The following is a 25,086-nucleotide window of genomic DNA, read 5'->3' as shown; positions in this document are numbered from 1 at the left end:
GCACTGTATAATGGTAGTTGAGCACTGTATAATGGTAGTTGAGCACTGTAGATTGTATTTGAGCACTGTAGAATGGTATTTGAGCACTGCATGATTGTATTTGAACACTGTATGATGGTATTTGATAACTGTATGATGCTATGTGAGCACTGTATGATGGCATTTGAGCACTGTATGATGCTATCTGAGCACTGTATGATTGTATTTGAGCACTGTATAATGGTATTTGAGCAGTATATGATGGCATTTGAGCACTATATGATGGCATTTGAACACTGTATAATGGTATTTGAGCACTGAATGATGCTATGTGAGCACTATCTGATGGTATTTGAGCACTGTAGATTGTATTTGAGCACTGTATGATGGTATTTGAGCACTGTATGATGGTATTTGAGCACTGTATGATGGTAGTTGAGAACTGTATAATGGTACTTGAGCACCGTATGATGCTATGTGAGCACTGTATGATGGTATTTGAGCACTGTATGATGCTATGTGTGCACTATATGATGGTATTTGAGCACTGTAGATTGTATTTGAGCACTGTATGATGGTAGTTGAGAACTGTATAATGGTAGTTGAGCACTGTATAATGGTAGTTGAGCACTGTAGATTGTATTTGAGCACTGCATGATTGTATTTGAACAGTGTATGATGGTATTTGATAACTGTATGATTGTATTTGAGCACTGTATGATGGCATTTGAGCACTGTATGATGCTATCTGAGCACTGTATGATTGTATTTGAGCACTGTATAATGGTATTTGAGCAGTATATGATGGCATTTGAGCACTATATGATGGCATTTGAACACTGTATAATGGTATTTGAGCACTGAATGATGCTATGTGAGCACTATATGATGGTATTTGAGCACTGTAGATTGTATTTGAGCACTGTATGATGGTATTTGAGCACTGTATGATGGTATTTGAGCACTGTATGATGGTAGTTGAGAACTGTATAATGGTAGTTGAGAACTGTATAATGGTACTTGAGCACCGTATGATGCTATGTGAGCACTGTATGATGGTATTTGAGCACTGTTTGATGCTATGTGTGCACTATATGATGGTATTTGAGCACTGTAGATTGTATTTGAGCATTGTATGATGGTATTTGAGCACTGTATGATGGTAGTTGAGCACTGTATAATGGTAGTTGAGCACTGTATAATGGTAGTTGAGCACCGTATGATGCTATGTGAGCACTGTATGATGGTATTTGAGCACTGCATGATGCTATGTGTGCACTATATGATGGTATTTGAGCACTGTAGATGGTATTTGAGCACTGTATGATGGTATTTGAGCACTGTATAATGGTAGTTGAGCACTGTGATGGTATTTGAGCACTATATAATGGTAGTTGAGCACTGTATAATGGTAGTTGAGCACTGTAGATTGTATTTGAGCACTGTAGAATGGTATTTGAGCACTGCATGATTGTATTTGAACACTGTATGATGGTATTTGATAACTGTATGATGCTATGTGAGCACTGTATGATGGCATTTGAGCACTGTATGATGGCATTTGAACACTGTATAATGGTATTTGAGCACTGAATGATGCTATGTGAGCACTGTATGATGGTATTTGAGCACTGTATGATGGTATTTGAGCTCTATATGATGGTATTTGAACACTGTATAATGGTAGTTGGGAACTGTATAATGGTAGTTGAGCACTGTATAATGGTAGTTGAGCACTGTATAATGCTATGTGTGCACTATATGATGGTATTTGAGCACTGTATGATGGTATTTGAGCTCTATATGATGGTATTTGAACACTGTATAATGGTAGTTGGGAACTGTATAATGGTAGTTGAGCACTGTATAATGGTAGTTGAGCACTGTATAATGGTAGTTGAGCATTGTATAATGCTATGTGTGCACTATATGATGGTATTTGAGCACTGTATGTTGGTATTTGTGCACTGTATGATGGTATTTGAGCACTGTATGATGGTATTTGAGCACTGTATAATGGTAGTTGAGCACTGTATAATGGTAGTTGAGCACTGTGATGGTATTTGAGCACTGTATAATGCTAGTTGAGCACTGTAGATTGTATTTGAGCACTGTATAATGGTATTTGAGCACTGTATGATTGTATTTGAACACTGTATGATGGTATTTGAGCTTTGTATGATGGTATTTGATAACTGTATGATGCTACCTGAGCACTGTATGATTGTATTTGAGCACTGTATAATGGTATTTGAGCACTATATGATGGCATTTGAGCACTATATGATGGCATTTGAGCACTATATGATGGCATTTGAGCACTGTATAATGGTATTTGAGCACTGTATGATGGCATTTTAGCACTGCATGATTGGATTTGAGCTCTATATGATGGTATTTGAGCACTGTAGATTGTATTTGAGCACTGTATGATGGTATTTGAGCACTGTATAATGGTAGTTGAGCACTGTATAATGGTAGTTGAGCACTGTAGATTGTATTTGAGCACTTTAGATTGTATTTGAGCACTGTATGATGGTATTTGAGCACTGTATGATGCTATGTGTGCACTATATGATGGCATTTGAGCACTGTATGATGCTATCTGAGCACTGTATGATTGTATTTGAGCACTGTATAATGGTATTTGAGCACTATATGATGGTATTTGAGCACTGTAGATTGTATTTGAGCACTGTAGATTGTATTTGAGCACTGTATGATGGTATTTGAGCACTGTATGATGGTATTTGAGCACTGTATGATGGTATTTGAGCACTGTATGATGGTATTTGAGCACTGTATAATGGTAGTTGAGAACTGTATAATGGTAGTTGAGAACTGTATAATGGTAGTTGAGCACCGTATGATGCTATGTGAGCACTGTATGATGGTATTTGAGCACTGAATGATGCTATGTGTGCACTATATGATGGTATTTGAACACTGTATGATGGTATTTGAGCACTGTATGATGGTATTTGAGCACTGTATGATGGTAGTTGAGAACTGTATAATGGTAGTTGAGCACTGTATAATGGTAGTTGAGCACCGTATGATGCTATGTGAGCACTGTATGATGGTATTTGAGCACTGTATGATGCTATGTGTGCACTATATGATGGTATTTGAGCACGTAGATTGTATTTGAGCACTGTATGATGGTATTTGAGCACTGTATAATGGTAGTTGAGCACTGTATAATGGTAGTTGAGCACTGTGATGGTATTTGAGCACTGTATGATGGTATTTGAGCACTGTATGATGGTATTTGAGCACTGTATAATGGTAGTTGTGCACTGTATAATGGTAGTTGAGCACTGTGATGGTATTTGAGCACTGTATAATGGTAGTTGAGCAATGTATAATGGTAGTTGAGCACTGTAGATTGCATTTGAGCACTGTAGAATGGTATTTGAGCACTGCATGATTGTATTTGAACACTGTATGATGGTATTTGATAACTGTATGATGCTATGTGAGCACTGTATGATGGCATTTGAGCACTGTATGATGCTATCTGAGCACTGTATGATTGTATTTGAGCACTGTATAATGGTATTTGAGCACTATATGATGGCATTTGAACACTGTATAATGGTATTTGAGCACTGAATGATGCTATGTGAGCACTATATGATGGTATTTGAGCACTGTAGATTGTATTTGAGCACTGTATGATGGTATTTGAGCACTGTATAATGGTAGTTGAGAACTGTATAATGGTAGTTGAGAACTGTATAATGGTAGTTGAGCACCGTATGATGCTAAGAAAGCACTGTATGATGGTATTTGAGCACTGAATGATGCTATGTGTGCACTATATGATGGTATTTGAACACTGTATGATGGTATTTGAGCACTGTATGATGGTAGTTGAGAACTGTATAATGGTAGTTGAGCACTGTATAATGGTAGTTGAGCACCGTATGATGCTATGTGAGCACTGTATGATGGTATTTGAGCACTGTATGATGCTATGTGTGCACTATATGATGGTATTTGAGCACGTACATTGTATTTGAGCACTGTATGATGGTATTTGAGCACTGTATAATGGTAGTTGAGCACTGTATAATGGTAGTTGAGCACTGTGATGGTATTTGAGCACTGTATGATGGTATTTGAGCACTGTATGACGGTATTTGAGCACTGTATAATGGTAGTTGAGCACTGTATAATGGTAGTTGAGCACTGTGATGGTATTTGAGCACTGTATAATCGTAGTTGAGCACTGTATAATGGTAGTTGAGCACTGTAGATTGTATTTGAGCACTGTAGAATGGTATTTGAGCACTGCATGATTGTATTTGAACACTGTATGATGGTATTTGATAACTGTATGATGCTATGTGAGCACTGTATGATGGCATTTGAGCACTGTATGATGCTATCTGAGCACTGTATGATTGTATTTGAGCACTGTATAATGGTATTTGAGCACTATATGATGGCATTTGAGCACTATATGATGGCATTTGAACACTGTATAATGGTAGTTGAGCACTGTATAATGGTAGTTGAGAACTGTATAATGGTAGTTGAGCACTGTATAATGGTAGTTGAGCACCGTATGATGCTATGTGAGCACTGTATGATGGTATTTGAGCACTGAATGATGCTATGTGTGCACTATATGATGGTATTTGAGCACTGTAGATTGTATTTGAGCACTGTATGATGGTATTTGAGCACTGTATAATGGTAGTTGAGCACTGTAGATTGTATTTGAGCACTGTATAATGGTATTTGAGCACTGTATGATTGTATTTGAACACTGTATGATGGTATTTGAGCTTTGTATGATGGTATTTGATAACTGTATGATGCTATCTGAGCACTGTATGATTGTATTTGAGCACTGTATAATGGTATTTGAGCACTATATGATGGCATTTGAGCACTATATGATGGCATTTGAACACTGTATAATGGTAGTTGAGAACTGTATAATGGTAGTTGAGCACTGTATAATGGTAGTTGAGCACCGTATGATGCTATGTGTGCACTATATGATGGTATTTGAGCACTGTAGATTGTATTTGAGCACTGTATTGATGGTATTTGAGCACTGTATGATGGTATTTGAGCACTGTATAATGAATGGTAGTTGAGTACTGTATAATGGTAGTTGAGCACCGTATGATGGTATTTGAGCACTGAATGATGCTATGTGTGCACTATATGATGGTATTTGAGCACTGTAGATTGTATTTGAGCACTGTATGATGGTAGTTGAGAACTGTATGATGGTAGTTGAGAACTGTATAATGGTAGTTGAGCACTGTATAATGGTAGTTGAGCACTGTATGATGGTATTTGAGCACTGTATGATGGTATTTGAGCACTGTATGATGGTAGTTGAGAACTGTATAATGGTAGTTGAGAACTGTATAATGGTAGTTGAGAACTGTATAATGGTAGTTGAGCACCGTATGATGCTATGTGAGCACTGTATGATGGTATTTGAGCACTGTATGATGCTATGTGTGCACTATATGATGGTATTTGAGCACTGTAGATTGTATTTGAGCACTGTATAATGGTATTTGAGCACTGTATAATGGTAGTTGAGCACTGTATAATGGTAGTTGAGCACTGTATAATGGTAGTTGAGCATTGTAGATTGTATTTGAACACTGTATGATGATATTTGATAACTGTATGATGCTATGTGAGCACTGTATGATGGCATTTGAGCACTGTATGATGCTATCTGAGCACTGTATGATTGTATTTGAGCACTATATAATGGTATTTGAGCACTATATGATGGCATTTGAGCACTATATGATGGCATTTGAACACTGTATAATGGTAGTTGAGCACTGTATAATGGTAGTTGAGCACTGTATAATGGTAGTTGAGCACTGTATAATGGTAGTTGAGAACTGTATAATGGTAGTTGAGCACTGTATGATGGTATTTGAGCACTGAATGATGCTATGTGTGCACTACATGATGGTATTTGAGCACTGTAGATTGTATTTGAGCACTGTATGATGGTATTTGAGCACTGTATGATGGTATTTGAGTACTGTATGATGGTAGTTGAGCACTGTATAATGGTAGTTGAGCACTGTATAATGGTAGTTGAGCACCGTATGATGCTATGTGAGCACTGTATGATGGTATTTGAGCACTGCATGATGCTATGTGTGCACTATATGATGGTATTTGAGCACTGTAGATGATATTTGAGCACTGTATGATGGTATTTGAGCACTGTATAATGGTAGTTGAGCACTGTATAATGGTAGTTGAGCACTGTATAATGGTAGTTGAGCACCGTATGATGCTATGTGAGCACTGTATGATGGTATTTGAGCACTGCATGATGCTATGTGTGCACTATATGATGGTATTTGAGCACTGTAGATGGTATTTGAGCACTGTATGATGGTATTTGAGCACTGTATAATGGTAGTTGAGCACTGTATAATGGTAGTTGAGCACTGTATAATGGTAGTTGAGCACTGTGATGGTATTTGAGCACTATATAATGGTAGTTGAGCACTGTATAATGGTAGTTGAGCACTGTAGATTGTATTTGAGCACTGTAGAATGGTATTTGAGCACTGCATGATTGTATTTGAACACTGTATGATGGTATTTGATAACTGTATGATGGTATGTGAGCACTGTATGATGGCATTTGAGCACTGTATGATGCTATCTGAGCACTGTATGATTGTATTTAAGCACTGTATAATGGTATTTGAGCACTATATGATGGCATTTGAGCACTATATGATGGTATTTGAGCACTACATGATGGCATTTGAACACTGTATAATGGTAGTTGAGCACTGTATAATGGTAGTTGAGCACTGTATGATGCTATGTGAGCACTGTATGATGGTATTTGAGCTCTATATGATGGTATTTGAACACTGTATAATGGTAGTTGAGCACTGTATAATGGTAGTTGAGCACTGTATAATGCTATGTGTGCACTATATGATGGTATTTGAGCACTGTATGATGGTATTTGAGCACTGTATGATGGTATTTGAGCTCTATATGATGGTATTTGAACACTGTATAATGGTAGTTGGGAACTGTATAATGGTAGTTGAGCACTGTATAATGGTAGTTGAGCACTGAATAATGGTAGTTGAGCACTGTATAATGCTATGTGTGCACTATATGATGGTATTTGAGCACTGTATGATGGTATTTGTGCACTGTATGATGGTATTTGAGCACTGTATGATGGTATTTGAGCACTGTATAATGGTAGTTGAGCACTGTGATGGTATTTGAGCACTGTATAATGGTAGTTGAGCACTGTAGATTGTATTTGAGCACTGTATAATGGTATTTGAGCACTGTATGATTGTATTTGAACACTGTATGATGGTATTTGAGCTTTGTATGATGGTATTTGATAACTGTATGATGCTATCTGAGTACTGTATGATTGTATTTGAGCACTGTATAATGGTATTTGAGCACTATATGATGGCATTTGAGCACTATATGATGGCATTTGAGCACTGTATGGTGCTATGTGAGCACTGTATAATGGTATTTGAGCACTGTATGATGGCATTTTAGCACTGCATGATTGGATTTGAGCTCTATATGATGGTATTTGAGCACTGTAGATTGTATTTGAGCACTGTATGATGGTATTTGAGCACTGTATAATGGTAGTTGAGCCCTGTATAATGGTAGTTGAGCACTGTAGATTGTATTTGAGCACTGTAGATTGTATTTGAGCACTGTATGATGGTATTTGAGCACTGTATGATGCTATGTGTGCACTATATGATGGTATTTGAGCACTGTAGATTGTATTTGAGCACTGTATGATGGTATTTGAGCACTGTATGATGGTATTTGAGCACTGTATGATGGTATTTGAGGACTGTATGATGGTATTTGAGCACTGTATAATGGTAGTTGAGAACTGTATAATGGTAGTTGAGCACCGTATGATGCTATGTGAGCACTGTATGATGGCATTTGAGCACTGTATGATGCTATCTGAGCACTATATGATTGTATTTGAGCACTGTATAATGGTATTTGAGCACTGAATGATGCTATGTGAGCACTATATGATGGTATTTGAGCACTGTAGATTGTATTTGAGCACTGTATGATGGTATTTGAGCACTGTATGATGGTATTTGAGCACTGTATAATGGTAGTTGAGAACTGTATAATGGTAGTTGAGAACTGTATAATGGTAGTTGAGCACCGTATGATGCTATGTGAGCATTGTATGATGGTATTTGAGCACTGAATGATGCTATGTGTGCACTATATGAAGGTATTTGAACACTGTATGATGGTATTTGAGCACTGTATGATGGTATTTGAGCACTGTATGATGGTAGTTGAGAACTGTATAATGGTAGTTGAGCACTGTATAATGGTAGTTGAGCACCGTATGATGCTATGTGAGCACTGTATGATGGTATTTGAGCACTGTATGATGCTATGTGTGCACTATATGATGGTATTTGAGCACGTAGATTGTATTTGAGCGCTGTATCATGGTATTTGAGCACTGTATAATGGTAGTTGAGAACTGTATAATGGTAGTTGAGCACTGTATAATGGTAGTTGAGCACTGTGATGGTATTTGAGCACTGTATGATGGTATTTGAGCACTGTATGATGGTAGTTGAGCACTGCATAATGGTAGATGAGCACTGTGATGGTATTTGAGCACTGTATAATGGTAGCTGAGCACTGTAGATTGTATTTGAGCACTGTAGAATGGTATTTGAGCACTGCATGATTGTATTTGAACACTGTATGATGGTATTTGATAACTGTATGATGCTATCTGAGCACTGTATGATGGGATTTGAGCACTGTATAATGGTACTTGAGCACTATATGATGGAATTTGAGCACTATATGATGGCATTTGAACACTGTATAATGGTAGTTGAGCACTCTATAATGGTAGTTGAGAACTGTATAATGGTAGTTGAGCACTGTATAATGGTAGTTGAGCACTGTATGATGGTATTTGAGCACTGAATGATGCTATGTGTGCACTATATGATGGTATTTGAGCACTGTAGATTGTATTTGAGCACTGTATGATGGTATTTGAGCACTGTATGATGGTATTTGAGCACTGTATGATGGTATTTGAGCACTGTATAATGGTAGTTGAGCACTGTATGATGCTATGTGAGCACTGTATGATGGTATTTGAGCACTGTATGATGCTATGTGTGCACTATATGATGGTATTTGAGCACTGTAGATTGTATTTGAGCACTGTATGATGGTATTTGAGCACTGTATGATGGTATTTGAGCACTGTATAATGGTAGTTGAGAACTGTATAATGGTAGTTGAGCACCGTATGATGCTATGTGAGCACTGTATGATGGTATTTGAGCACTGTATGATGCTATGTGTGCACTATATGATGGTATTTGAGCACTGTAGATTGTATTTTAGCACTGCATGATGGTATTTGAGCACTGTATAATGGTAGTTGAGCACTGTATAATGGTAGTTGATCACTGTATAATGGTAGTTGAGCACTGTGATGGTATTTGAGCACTGTATAATGGTAGTTGAGCACTGTATAATGGTAGTTGAGCACTGTATAATGGTAGTTGAGCACTGCAGATTGTATTTGAGCACTGTAGAATGGTATTTGAGCACTGTATGATTGTATTTGAACACTGTATGATGGTATTTGAGCTTTGTATGATGGTATTTGATAACTGTATGATGCTATCTGAGCACTGTATGATTGTATTTGAGCACTGTATAATGGTATTTGAGCACTATATGATGGTATTTGAGCACTATATGATGGCATTTGAGCACTGTATGGTGCTATGTGAGCACTGTATAATGGTATTTGAGCACTGTATGATGGCATTTTAGCACTGAATGATTGGATTTGAGCTCTATATGATGGTATTTGAGCACTGTAGATTGTATTTGAGCACTGTATGATGGTATTTGAGCACTGTAGATTGTATTTGAGCACTGTATAATGGTAGTTGAGCACTGTATAATGGTAGTTGAGCACCGTATGATGCTATGTGAGCACTGTATGATGGTATTTGAACACGGTATGATGCTATGTGTGCACTATATGATGGTATATGAGCACTGTAGATTGTATTTGAGCACTGTATGATGGTATTTGAGCACTGTATGATGGTATTTGAGCACTGTATAATGGTAGTTGAGAACTGTATAATGGTAGTTGAGCACCGTATGATGCTATGTGAGCACTGTATGATGGTATTTGAGCACTGTATGATGCTATGTGTGCACTATATGATGGTATTTGAGCACTGTAGATTGTATTTTAGCACTGCATGATGGTATTTGAGCACTGTATAATGGTAGTTGAGCACTGTATAATGGTAGTTGATCACTGTATAATGGTAGTTGAGCACTGTGATGGTATTTGAGCACTGTATAATGGTAGTTGAGCACTGTATAATGGTAGTTGAGCACTGTATAATGGTAGTTGAGCACTGCAGATTGTATTTGAGCACTGTAGAATGGTATTTGAGCACTGTATGATTGTATTTGAACACTGTATGATGGTATTTGATAACTGTATGATGCTATGTGAGCACTGTATGATGGCAATTGAGCACTGTATGATGCTATCTGAGCACTGTATGATTGTATTTGAGCACTGTATAATGGTATTTGAGCACTATATGATGGCATTTGAACACTGTATAATGGTATTTGAGCACTGAATGATGCTATGTGAGCACTATATGATGGTATTTGAGCACTGTAGATTGTATTTGAGCACTGTAGATTGTATTTGAGCACTGTAGATTGTATTTGAGCACTGTATGATGGTATTTGAGCACTGTATGATGGTATTTGAGCACTGTATAATGGTAGTTGAGAACTGTATAATGGTAGTTGAGCACCGTATGATGCTATGTGAGCACTGTATGATGGTATTTGAGCACTGTATGATGCTATGTGTGCACTATATGATGGTATTTGAGCACTGTAGATTGTATTTGAGCACTGTATGATGGTATTTGAGCACTGTAAAATGGTAGTTGAGCACTGTGATGGTATTTGAGCACTGTATGATGGTATTTGAGCACTGTATGATGGTATTTGAGCACTGTATAATGGTAGTTGAGCACTGTATAATGGTAGTTGAGCACTGTATAATGGTAGTTGAGCACTGTGATGGTATTTGAGCACTGTATAATGGTAGTTGAGCACTGTATAATGGTAGTTGAGCACTGTAGATTGTATTTGAGCACTGTAGAATGGTATTTGAGCACTGCATGATTGTATTTGAACACTGTATGATGGTATTTGATAACTGTATGATGGTAGTTGAGAACTGTATAATGGTAGTTGAGAACTGTATAATGGTAGTTGAGCACCGTATGATGCTATGTGAGCACTGAATGATGGTATTTGAGCACTGAATGATGCTATGTGTGCACTATATGATGGTATTTAAACACTGTATGATGGTATTTGAGCACTGTATGATGGTATTTGAGCACTGTATGATGGTAGTTGAGAACTGTATAATGGTAGTTGAGCACTGTATAATGGTAGTTGAGCACCGTATGATGCTATGTGAGCACTGTATGATGGTATTTGAGCACTGTATGATGCTATGTGTGCACTATATGATGGTATTTGAGCACTGTAGATTGTATTTGAGCACTGTATGATGGTATTTGAGCACTGTAAAATGGTAGTTTAGCACTGTGATGGTATTTGAGCACTGTATGATGGTATTTGAGCACTGTATGATGGTATTTGAGCACTGTATGATGGTAGTTGAGCACTGTATAATGGTAGTTGAGCACTGTGATGGTATTTGAGCACTGTATAATGGTAGTTGAGCACTGTATAATGGTAGTTGAGCACTGTAGATTGTATTTGAGCACTGTAGAATGGTATTTGAGCACTGCATGATTGTATTTGAACACTGTATGATGGTATTTGATAACTGTATGATGCTATGTGAGCACTGTATGATGGTAGTTGAGAACTGTATAATGGTAGTTGAGAACTGTATAATGGTAGTTGAGCACCGTATGATGCTATGTGAGCACTGTATGATGGTATTTGAGCACTGAATGATGCTATGTGTGCACTATATGATGGTATTTGAGCACTGTAGATTGTATTTGAGCACTGTATGATGCTATCTGAGCACTGTATGATTGTATTTGAGCACTGTATAATGGTATTTGAGCACTATATGATGGCATTTGAGCACTATATGATGGCATTTGAACACTGTATAATGGTAGTTGAGCACTGTATAATGGTAGTTGAGAACTGTATAATGGTAGTTGAGCACTGTAGATTGTATTTGAGCACTGTATGATGGTATTTGAGCACTGTAGATTGTATTTGAGCACTGTATGATGGTAGTTGAGCACTGTATGATGGTAGTTGAGCACTGTATAATGGTAGTTGAGAACTGTATAATGGTAGTTGAGCACTGTAGATTGTATTTGAGCACTGTATGATGGTATTTGAGCACTGTAGATTGTATTTGAGCAATGTATGATGGTAGTTGAGCACTGTATGATGGTAGTTGAGCACTGTATAATGGTAGTTGAGCACTGTATAATGGTAGTTGAGCACCGTATGATGCTATGTGAGCACTGTATGATGGTATTTGAGCACTGAATGATGCTATGTGTGCACTATATGATGGTATTTGAGCACTGTAGATTGTATTTGAGCACTGTATGATGGTATTTGAGCACTGTATGATGGTATTTGAGCACTGTATAATGGTAGTTGAGAACTGTATAATGGTAGTTGAGCACTGTATGATGGTAGTTGAGCACTGTATGATGGTAGTTGAGCACTGTATAATGGTAGTTGAGAACTGTATAATGGTAGTTGAGCACCGTATGATGCTATGTGAGCACTGTATGATGGTATTTGAGCACTGAATGATGCTATGTGTGCACTATATGATGGTATTTGAGCACTGTAGATTGTATTTGAGCACTGTATGATGCTATGTGAGCACTGTATGATGGTATTTGAGCACTGTATGATGGTATTTGAGCACTGTATGATGGTAGTTGAGAACTGTATAATGGTAGTTGAGCACTGTATAATGGTAGTTGAGCACCGTATGATGCTATGTGAGCACCGTATGATGCTATGTGTGCACTATATGATGGTATTTGAGCACTGTAGATTGTATTTGAGCACTGTATGATGGTATTTGAGCACTGTATAATGGTAGTTGAGCACTGTATAATGGTAGTTGAGCACTGTATAATGGTAGTTGAGCACTGTAGATTGCATTTGAGCACTGTAGAATGGTATTTGAGCACTGCATGATTGTATTTGAGCACAGTATAATGGTATTTGAGCACTGTATAATGGTAGTTGAGCACTGTATAATGCTATGTGTGCACTGTATGATGGTATTTGAGCACTGTATGATGGTATTTGAGCACTGTATAATGGTAGTTGAGCACTGTATAATGGTAGTTGAGCACTGTGATGGTATTTGAGCACTGTAGATTGTATTTGAGCACTGTATGATGGTATTTTAGCACTGTATGATGGTATTTTAGCACTGTATAATGGTAGTTGAGCACTGTATAATTGTAGTTGAGCACTGTAGATTGTATTTGAGCACTGTAGATTGTATTTGAGCACTGTATAATGGTATTTGAGCACTGCATGATTGTATTTGAACACTGTATGATGGTATTTGAGCTTTGTATGATGGTATTTGATAACTGTATGATGCTATCTGAGCACTGTATGATTGTATTTGAGCACTGTATAATGGTATTTGAGCACTATATGATGGCATTTGAGCACTATATGATGGCATTTGAGCACTGTACAGTGCTATGTGAGCACTGTATAATGGTATTTGAGCACTGTATGATGGCATTTTAGCACTGTATGATTGGATTTGAGTTCTATATGATGGTATTTGAGCACTGTAGATTGTATTTGAGCACTGTATGATGGTATTTGAGCACTGTATGATGGTAGTTGAGCACTGTGATGGTATTTGAGCACTGTATAATGGTAGTTGAGCACTGTATAATGGTAGTTGAGCACTGTAGATTGTATTTGAGCACTGTAGATTGTATTTGAGCACTGTATAATGGTATTTGAGCACTGTATGATTGTATTTGAACACTGTATGATGGTATTTGAGCTTTGTATGATGGTATTTGATAACTGTATGATGCTATCTGAGCACTGTATGATTGTATTTGAGCACTGTATAATAGTATTTGAGCACTGTATGATGGCATTTTAGCACTGTATGATTGGATTTGAGCACTATATGATGCTATGTGAGCACTGTATGATGGCATTTGAGCACTGTATGATTGTATTTGAGCACTGTATGATTGTATTTGAGCACTGTATGATTGTATTTGAGCACTGTATAATGGTATTTGAGCACTGTATGATTGTATTAGAACACTGTATGATGGTATTTGATAACTGTATGATGCTATCTGAGCACTGTATGATTGTATTTGAGCACTGTATAATGGTATTTGAGCACTATATGATGGCATTTGAGCACTATATGATGGCATTTGAGCACTGTATGGTGCTATGTGAGCACTGTATAATGGTATTTGAGCACTGTATAATGGTATCTGAGCACTGTATGATGGCATTTTAGCACTGTATGATTGGATTTGAGCACTATATGATGCTATGTGAGCACTGTATGATGCTATGTGAGCACTGTATGATGGCATTTTAGCACTGTATGATTGTATTTCAGCACTGTATGATTGTATTTCAGCACTGTATGATTGTATTTCAGCACTGTATGATTGTATTTGAGCACTATTTGATGGTATTTTAGCACTGTATGATTGGATTTGAGCACTGTATAACAGTATTTGAGTACAATATGATGGTATTTGAGCATTGTGTGGTGGTGTGTTAACTGTATATGGTGGTATTTGAGCATTATAGGGTGGTGTTGGAACACTATTTGGTAGTTTTCACTTCAGTTGGCCACGTACATTAGATCAATGTCGGCTGAATCTGAAGGATAGGACAGACTGATTTCTCATTTTGTTCTCAGGACAGATAAGACGCCACCAGGTGTATGGCAGTGATGTAGTCCCATTATTGTCATTAAGAAAATATGCACGCCTAGCTGAGCCGAGTGTACATGAGTCGGTAGCGATTTCATGTATGGACACCTATAGCCACTAATCAGTTCAACCCACTAATTGCACAGTTATTAGGGCACCATACTGGGGCATGTGTGCAGTGGATGGCGGTACTCCATATATGGGAGCGTCTTGGTAGCAATCATAGGAATGAGCACATGATGGGGTGAAACCATGGCTGCAAGGCACAGAAGTAAAATAAAATCTCACCCAATGAAGCATTGTATAGAGATTGCACTTGGATCATGAGGTCTTTTGCTTTCTGACGGGTGTCCTTGGTCGCTTTCTGTATATTTACTGCTGTTCTGTTGGTTGCATTCACCTGGAGATAGCAAAAGTCCAATATAAGGTCATAATCGGCCAGTAAATACCTGGTGGCCACTGTCACATGTTTGTACATTGTTGCAGCACCCCCTTGTGGCAAAAAGTGGAAATTAACCCACCCACCTTCTCCTGCAGAGCATCAAAGTCCTGCGCAAGACTAAAACTATCATCTTCCAGATCGTCAGCTTTATCTTTTATACCATTAATGGAACTTTGATATTGGAGCCACAGATCCTATAAAGAAGAAGGGAAAAAAATAAGTGTTCGTCTATCCAAAAACTAACCGCTCAGTGTAGCAAGTATTCCAGCATTACCGTCAAGTTTGCAATGGAGACATTGAGGCCACTTAGACGAGTCCAAGCAATGGAACTGACACTCAAGTTGGCGAGTTGGTCCCTGATGCTGGGAATAAAGTCAGCCATACGTTGCAGGTCCTCCAGCAGCGTCACCACACAGCTATCACAGGCTGCGGGGGGCAGAAGAAAACACTCAGCACCAGAGGAGACATTTACAGATTTCTAAGCTTCAGCACAAACTAAAGGGACCATAGTGTACATTAAGGATTTGAAAACTGTTTTCTAATATCTTAATTCTAGGTTGAGATATGATTGAATAAAGTGAAAGGCGCAAAGCCTGAGGCTGCACCACTGCGAGACTGACATTTTCTCTTCTGGTTTTTCTCACACAGTGTTGCCTTGAAGACTTTGAAAGGCTCCAAATCTCCTAACACATTAATGTCCAAGCCAGAAAAGGATGTAGACAGTGTTGTGATTGGTTATTTAGATTCATACAAGTTCTCCATGAAAACATTGCACTTTCCAGTAGTGCAGACTCAGGCTTTGCGCCTGTAACTTGAAGTTATCATATCTCTGGATAGAAGCAAGATATGAAAAAGCCGTTTTTACATATCTAATGCACATAAAATGTCCTTTTCTGTTTTTTTGAGTACAACCTTAACCAAGAAAAGAATGGTAGAACATAGAAAAATAATTTACACTCTATGGAGACTCTATGGCTACCAAAGAATCAGATCTGGTGGTCCCAGATTGTAAGCTCTTGGAATCAGGCATAAAGAGCAATAAGATATGATATGGGCCTGCTGAGCCTGTCTTACACATTAGACGGCTGTCAGCCGTAAGATGCCTCGGCCGATCATCCGTCTGACAGCCATCTCGGCCGACTCTCCCAAACATAGGATAAGGTGCTTGGCTGAGGGTTCCTCTGATCTCTATGAGAAAGCCGCCGACAGACATCTCTTCCAGCAGCTTATCTCCGGGAAATTAAAGCGATTGGCAGTCTGAAATCAGACATGTCTGACCAATTCCCCCCCACCATCAGTCAGAAGGCGCCCTCTTACACATAAGATGGCTGTCGGATGAACAATGCTTCAGATCGTTTGGCCGACAGCCATCTATCCCATACACAGGAGGGCTCGCTTGGCTGAGCGTTCTTGTGCTCTCTATAAGAAAGCTGCCAACAGACATCTCTTCCGGCAATACATCTCCGGGAGAACAAAATGACTGTAAGTCCGAAATACGCCGATGTCAGATCACCATCTCCCCCTACCATCAGTCGGTCGGCGCCCCACAAACATATTAAACCGCCGAACGAACCTGTTGATATCGGTCTAAAATATATGGGGGGCTTGAGCGTGGATGCACAAAGACCCGAAAAAAGCATCATCCAATCTCATTGTCCCCCACACCGGACCCAATCCAGAACAAGCTCTGCGGGCTTCCCACACTGTATACAAAGCTCTCATGTAAACCCCTAGAAAGGTACAGAGCAGGTAATACTCACGCTCGCACTTCATCACTTCGGGCCCATGGCTGACAGGTACCTCATACGGGCGGCTACAGGTGTCACATTGCTTCCCAGACAGCCCGTCGCTACATTTACACTCTCCGGTCCGTGGATCACAGGATCCACCTTTACAGTCACATTCTAAGGAAGGACAAACAAGATCGGGTTATGAGTAGCAAGATATTATATCCAGATATCCTCAAACCTGCAAAACTACACTACACCCAGCATGCTCTGTCAGGGAAAGCTGGGAGTTGTAGTTTTGCATCAGCTGGGGAGCTGCAGGATGGAGACACTTATTAACATCACTTACTTGTGCAACCACGAGGACCAAAGCTCCAATACCCGGGGGCACACTGCTGGCAGCGGGACCCTGTTACGCCAGGGAGACAGTGACATTGACCAGTTTGGGAGTCGCAGGTAGAACTGGTTGAACCTTCACCACAGCTACATCTCTGACATCCTGCGCACCCATCAAATCCATAATAGCCCTCCTAAAAGATATAAATCAACAAGTTAGAAAAAGAAGACTACAAAAGGTTGCAACATCCACAGCTGCATTCACAATCCAGCAGGCTTCAGAGCTGAAATCTTAGTATTGCCTGGATTTTAATCACCAAATCAAAAACTGTGCATATGATCTGCATTGTGGAAAGTATTGACGATACCCCCAGTGTCACAATGCATTAGCGGGGCTCAGATATGACTTGTTTCTGATGGCAAACTTCTTGATAGTTTTCAATACCTGCAGACTTGTGAATGCAGCTCTGGAGTATAATACAACCTGCAATTTGGGATCTCTACAAGACAAGTAATGCAAGATATAGTGCTTAATAGAGAACAGCTATTGATAGCTGTGGCTGTCTATACCTCACAGCGGTTACAGGTTGGTCCTGTCACTCCAGATTTGCATAGACATCTTCCATTTCTTGGGTCACATGTGTCCGTTCCACAAGGAGAACAATTACACCCTACAGAACAATACATTTTATATTGGGAACATAGGACATAAATACATTCCTAATGATGCGCCCGCTGTCCCAGGTGGATGGTTTGTTACAGTGTATCACTCCTGTTACTTGTAATGAGCCATGCACTTGTGCCCGGAGGACGTAATAAGGAGGGTTACTATCTAGTATAGGATAAGACGGTCATCATATAGTACTTACGGGTGCAGTTTTTAGCCCCTATGGCGTCCCCATAGAAGCCGGGGGCACACACCTCGCAGTGCGGCCCGGCGGTGTTGAACATGCAGCCAGAACATGTCCCGAATAGAGGATCGCACTCATTGAACAGCATGTTGGAGTCTGTGTTCCCGTTACAATTGCAGGGCAAACAAGAGCTTCCGATGACCATAGGATTCCCGTAATAACCCGGAGCGCAGCTAATAATGGAGGATAAAGGTGAACAGGTTTATTTCATTGGACATGAAATAAAAATATATAGAAAAACATGTGTTCTCCTTCCCCTGTTTTTATTAATGTTTATTAGGACTTTCAAGATCTTTGCTTGTTGTCAGTGAATAGAACCATTCTTGTTCCCATTCGGAGGCTGAAAATCTCACCTGTTAATGATCTGCTCGCACAGATGGATGGTTTGTTACAATGTATTAGTATCATGTCTCTGAGGCCCCCTTCACATGTACATGTTTCCGGTACGTGTGGCATCCGTTTTCACATGTACCGGAGACACGTATCCACCTATTATAACCAACGGTGCTGCTCACATATCCGTGTTTTCACAGGAACAGTGTGTCCATGTGAACCACACGAAGACATATCCATTTTTTCCCGGCCGCATGGACGAAAAGGGCCACCAATAGTCTATGGGTCCGTGAAAAACACGTACAGCACAAGGATGGCATCCATGTGATGTACATGTTTAACACTGCAAAGTATAGGAGAAGCTTTGGAATTGATTTTTCTTAAGCCATACCGGAAGAAAATGGTTGGCACACTGATCCAAAACACTGATAACACCAGTACTGTTTTTTCTGGTGCCGATATTATACGGACGTGTCAGGGATCCTTATAATGAACGCACCGGATGTGTAAGCAGCACAAGATTAGGACATACTTTTTGACTGTTAGGCCACATTAACATGTTCAGTATTTGGTCAGTATTTTACATCAGTATTTGTAGCCAAAACCAGGAGTGGGTGATAAATACAGAAGTGGTGACGTGTTTCCATTATACTTTTCCTCTGATTGTTCCACTCCTGATTTTGGCTTACAAATACTGAGGTAGGAAACTCACCAAAGATTCAATGTGTGAATGTGTCCTTAGAATATTTCACCATCTAACAGCAAGCAGAGATCTTGAAAGTCGCAAAGTCGATTTGAAAGTTTAAAAACTTTTCATTTTACAATATTTAAGCTTCACTTACACTTCACTTTATAAAGACTGGCCAAGCCCCTTCAGATCATATATAGACAGTGTAAAGCGGAGTTGTAGCCAAAATGGCGGCTAACAGATAACCCATTGCGACGGGTGAGACATTGTCACTTACCGCTCACACTTCGCCCCAGCATAGCCCGGCTTGCAGAGACACTGAGTAGATGGACCTCTCTGCACACATCCAATGGCAAAACTGTAAGCACCAAAAAAATAGCACAGGTTAAGATGATGTGACATCTGAGAATTGCCACTATAACACACTAATAAATGGCACTTACTTGTTAGAGGGCACAGACAGCGGACAAGGACAGGCGGCACAATGTAACACTCCACCCACTGTGCCATTGGACACAAAGCCTTCTTTACAGCGTTCGCACTGGTTACCCTCCGTGTTGTGTTGGCATTTCTGGATATAATAAGTTGAGGTGTTAAAGGTTGTAGAGAGGAACACTGCCGTTCTGATTGGGAAACATAGAAAAGAAAAACTCACCACGCATGTGCCAGTCCCTGGTAAGCACTGGTCAGAATGCCCGCCGCAGCTGCAGGGCACACACTTGCCTAAGAAAAGACCCTTGTCCCGGTAAAATCCAGGGGCACATTCCTATCATAAGAGAAATTAGATATTCATGGACGGGTGACCAGCTAGACCAAATGTTGTATGTCTTATATGAGATACATATATCCCCCCATTAATGCATAGAGCGTGCCCACCATAGGTCAAGGGGTACAAATAGTGTCGGCATGCGTCTGTCACATGCCTTTTTCCACTGCTGCAAAGGGCACTGATATAGGAGGTAATGTTGAAAGGCTCTGCTATAGGGGCACTGTTGTTGGAAAGCTGTGCTACAGGGCAATGTTGTTAGATGGCTCTGCTATAGGGGCACTGCTTTTGGAAAGCTCTGCTATAGGGCAATGTTGTTAGATGGTTCTGCTATAGGGGCACTGTTGTTGGAAAGCTCTGCTATAGGGAAATGTTGTTAGATGGCTCTACTATACTGGCAACATTTTTAAATGGCCCTGCTATGAAGGTGATGTTGTTGGATGGCTCAGCTATTGGGGCACTGTTAGATGACTGTGTTATGGGGGAGTTGTTGTTGGATGGTTCTACTTAGGGAGCACTGTTGTTGAATAGCGTTGCTATAGAAGCACTGGTCTTATATGAGCCATGCTATACGAGAGACTATTGTAGAATGGCTCAGCTATAGATGAACTGTAGAGCATGTTTATGCTAAAAGGGCTCTGTTGGATGGCTCTGCTATAGGGGTACTGTTGTAGGATGGTTTTGTAATACAAGTACTGTTGTTGGATGGCTCAGTCATTTGTTGCATTGCTGTAAGATGGCTCTTATAGAGAGCAACTATAGTTCGGTGGCCCAGCTATGGAGACACTTTTGTAGAATGGGACCATTATATGTACACGATGTCTGAATGGTAGTAAGGCCAAGTGGCTGACACAGTAGAAGAGACAATTTCATGGACTCTGTTAAACAAGGCAGAACCTGATGCACTGGTCACTGCCAACCAAAGAAAGCTGACTATTATTCCATCTTGGAGACAAGTCCTTAGGCCCCTCCATGAACCCATGTCTCCTAATGGTGTGGTTTAGCAGTGAGAAGTGAGAAGTCACCCATCACTCTGGCAACAGCATGGTAGTCTTAGGGTGGAGTGTTCAGCAACATTGAGAAACTCTTTAAGTACCTGACAGGAGTCGCCGCGGTAGTTGGCAGGGCACATACACAGCTCCACATTGCTGGCCCTCACTCCAACACCTGTCCCCTGGCCGATCTCCAGAACAACCTGGCGCAGAGACACCATCGACGAGGATGGGGAATTCAAAGCTCGAATGTGCAACGCCTCTAAATTTGCCAAAACCATCATGATGTCTTCACGAGATACAGGATTAAAGGTCCCGATGTGAATGAAGTTACTCTGAAAACCAAAGTAACATTGGACATTTATGGATTCAGATCTTGCTTTCAGCCTGGGCAGTTATCAGAGGTCAGTGTTCTGCTCTATCAGCCTGACAGCACCAAGCTTTACCTCTATAAGTTGGACCTTGCCTTGGTGAAGGTCTCCAGGTAGAGGGTATCTTGGTTCCACGTAGGCAATACTCATCTGGTTCCCCTATGGAAAATGACACAAAACATCTCAATGTACTTTGCAATGAAATTGAAAGCATAATCTCCAAAATAAGTTGAAATTTTGTGCTCTATACCTTCAGCAAGACATCTGGTCGCCGCTCCACAGGAATGTAGATCTGGTCTCCTCTGATGGCTTCAGAATTCAGTTCGTATCTCAGCAACCCACCATAAGAAGAAACCTATACTCAAGGAAACAAATTATTAACTGTAAAAGACACCTGGCATAATATGGAAATACCACAGGGCACTTTATAATAGTGGGCGCCTACATGCAATTTTTCATCAAAGCTAAAAGTCTGAGTCACACAAATCCTGAGTTACCCAACATCCTAAAAATAAAAGTTCAGAATGCACATATGTCATACATGTAACTTACACCTATGTTTACAGTACATACACATATATTTGCATATTAACTAGAACTAAATGAAACCCAACTCTCTGCTAGTCAGAGGGCACAAATAATGCCTGGTTGGTAAGAAGGGTGATAACATGAAGAAAAGTTCCTGTGTACCCTATACCTAAGATCACTGGAGACTGTACAAGGAAGAGAAAATAACAGGCTGTGATTGATAAGTTTACAGTTCGGTGGTCATTTAATAAGGCAAAACGGAACAATATCAGCTCACTGGTGAGGAACTTGCTGTAAATTTGGGTGCGGTACAAGGAGACATCAGGCTGGTTCCTGAGTAACAAGACAAATGAAGGCAAGGTGGATCCAGGAACCGCAGGAAATAGAAGGAAAAAATATTTGGATCTAAAACATCACATTTAATAAAACGATTAAAATCAGGGAAATAGCATTAAAACATGGAAGGAAAAGAAAAAAAGACACCGGGTCTACATGTTTCAAGCTATATAGCTCTTGGTTCTGATGGTCAGCTCGAAATGCATAGATCCGATGTCTTTTTTCTTTTCCTTCCATGTTTATAATGCATTTTCGCTGTTTTTAATCGTTTGATTAAATGTGATGTTTTAGATCCACATATTTTTTCCTACAATTTCCTGCGGTTGCTGGATCCACCTTTCCTTCACTGGTCATTTAATAGCTTGTATACATGGGCAGACTGCAGTACACTATGTGCACTGGGTGATCTATACTAAATCGCTCAGTGCGCACAGGCTGCCGTGGTTCTCGGCAGTATGAGTCCTGATAAAATGCTGAGAACAATAAAGTTTTGCGTTGCACAAAAGATCATGTAACCTAAAGAATGAGCGTTTTGGTTTTTCATTGGATGATAGGCAGCTTGTTTCCACTGAAAGATTATTGTGAAACGAGTGTTCTTAAGAACGCTCATTCTTAATAATCTTTCAGTGTAAATGCAACTTATCCTTTTCACTGAGTACTGTTCAGGGGAGAGATAACAATAACAGGCTGTGATTAGTAAAAGGGGTGATAACATGAAGAAAAGTTCCTGTATCCGTCACCTGGCGTCACAGGAGGCAGTACATGTGATAGATAATAACAACAGGCTGTGATTTATAAGAGGGGGATAACATGATGAAAAGTTCCTGTATCCCTCCCCTGTGGTCACTGAGGGCTGTACAGCGGAGAGGTAACAACAACAAGCTGTGATTAGTGAAAGGGGTGATAACATGAAGAAAAGTTCCTGTATCCCTCCCCTGGAGTCACAGGAAGCAGTACAAGGGATAGATAATAACAGGCTGTGATTAGTAAAAGGGGTGATAACATGAAGAAAAGTTCATGTATCCCTCCCCTGGGGTCACAGGAGGCAGTACAGGGGATAGATAATAATAACAAGCTGTGATTAATAAGACGGGGGATAACATAATGAAAAGTTCCTGTATCCCTCCCCTGTGGTCACTGTCGCTGTGCCCTGTGGTACAGCAGAGAAGTAACAACAACTAGCTGTGATTTAGTAAGAGGGGTGATAACATGAAGAAAAGTTCCTGTATCCCTCCCCTGCGTTCACAGGAGGCTGAACAGGGGAGAGATGACAATAACAACAGACTATGGCTGTTCTTCCTGCTCGCATAGCTCCATCCCCCTTCATCCAGACACAGAACCAGGAACTAAAGCTATTCCTGCGCCCTGGCTTCATACAAGTGCTGCTCCCCAAATATTGCACCCAGAGCTTTGATCCTGATATGTGAAAGCCAATATAACGGTTTTTCTAGTCCCTATATTTTAGCTGCAGTAATCGCCTAAAGTCACGATTAATTATATGCATACATGGCAGTGAAAGGGTAAAGTAATTCAGTCACAAAATGAATAATAAACAATGGCAGCGTCGCCCTAAGCTCACCCGATCCCCGAGGTAGCTGCGTGGTGCATGCCAGTAGAACTCCTGGTAGACATCCGGAACGTCACTCAGATCAGCCTCAATGAGACCTTCAGCAAGAAGTTCTGTGATCTCGACCTCCTGGCGATCTCCTCCAACCAGAATCCATCCTCTCATGTCACTGAACTGAAAGATGTTAAAAAATGAGGCCAAGAAGTGTGGAGAAGTAGAGGTTTATTAGTGTACAGGATTGTCCCTTACCTGAGTGCGGTACTTGGACCCAGTGTGGCAGCGATCGGTGGCTCCAAAACAGAAGCAGCGGGTACAGCCCTTAGGATTGTCAGCATCCAGGAAGAAAGTGCCCAGGCGACACTGCTCACAGTTACGACCTTCAACATTTTCCTATGTATAGAAAATAAATTATTCAATTTCATTTCACTGCAGCCATCACATTGTGAGATTTAGATGGGTCACCCAGGTGCTGGCAGCAAATACTGATCCACATCACCAACCCTTCTACTATAGCATCTGTAAGGATGCAAAATAGAAAACATTGCTCCCCGCACTAGAATTAGGTTACCACAATTATGTCGTCTCCATTTGTTATAGTGCACTTGAGGTAAGGGGGTTATATATATATATATATATATATATATATATATATATATATATATATATATATATATATATATATATATATATATATATATATATATATATAAATATATATATATATACACATATATATTGTGACAGAGTCACTGGTGTTATATGCGAGGGGAGGTAGGTGTCACTCAGGATGCTTTCCTGTGTGAACTAAAACCTACTGAATTTCTGCCAGCGTGTTATATGCTGGGGGTTACCTCTTTTAAAGGGTGTGGTTTTATGGGAATGATGTAGAGATGGGAGGGAAGTCATTACCCATACCTCCACCTCAGGGTGTGGCTGAGCAAGCTTTAAATGTTCAGTCCTGTTTTTTTTTCTCTGTGTTGTGTTTGGAGAGGCAAGGTCTCCAGACTGGACAGCCATAGCTCAGAGAGTAGCTGAAGGCTGG

The 25,086-nt window shown here is 40.0% G+C and overlaps 1 protein-coding gene across 1 annotated transcript in view; it reads right to left on the bottom strand.

Moving 5' to 3' along the window:
* LAMA5 (laminin subunit alpha 5) overlaps positions 1–25,086 on the bottom strand; it is a 248,368-nt gene that overhangs the window by 103,662 nt on the left and 119,620 nt on the right. The window contains exons 37-51 of the mRNA XM_073682987.1: positions 24,294–24,434; positions 24,057–24,218; positions 21,864–21,968; positions 21,689–21,772; positions 21,347–21,577; positions 20,140–20,250; positions 19,928–20,055; positions 19,762–19,842; positions 18,422–18,636; positions 18,123–18,223; positions 17,566–17,746; positions 17,250–17,393; positions 15,764–15,915; positions 15,573–15,683; positions 15,336–15,447 (exon numbers count right to left, since the gene is read on the bottom strand). Coding sequence (XP_073539088.1) covers positions 15,336–15,447; positions 15,573–15,683; positions 15,764–15,915; positions 17,250–17,393; positions 17,566–17,746; positions 18,123–18,223; positions 18,422–18,636; positions 19,762–19,842; positions 19,928–20,055; positions 20,140–20,250; positions 21,347–21,577; positions 21,689–21,772; positions 21,864–21,968; positions 24,057–24,218; positions 24,294–24,434 — 2,059 coding nt within the window. The remainder of the gene's footprint in view (positions 1–15,335; positions 15,448–15,572; positions 15,684–15,763; positions 15,916–17,249; positions 17,394–17,565; positions 17,747–18,122; positions 18,224–18,421; positions 18,637–19,761; positions 19,843–19,927; positions 20,056–20,139; positions 20,251–21,346; positions 21,578–21,688; positions 21,773–21,863; positions 21,969–24,056; positions 24,219–24,293; positions 24,435–25,086) is intronic.

The sequence above is a fragment of the Phyllobates terribilis genome, unplaced genomic scaffold (genome assembly GCF_046119375.1).
Source record: "Phyllobates terribilis strain yellow unplaced genomic scaffold, ASM4611937v1 Scaffold_5__5_contigs__length_657084704, whole genome shotgun sequence".
NCBI lineage: Eukaryota > Metazoa > Chordata > Amphibia > Anura > Dendrobatidae > Phyllobates > Phyllobates terribilis.
This window is presented reverse-complemented; position numbering and strand designations above follow the sequence as displayed.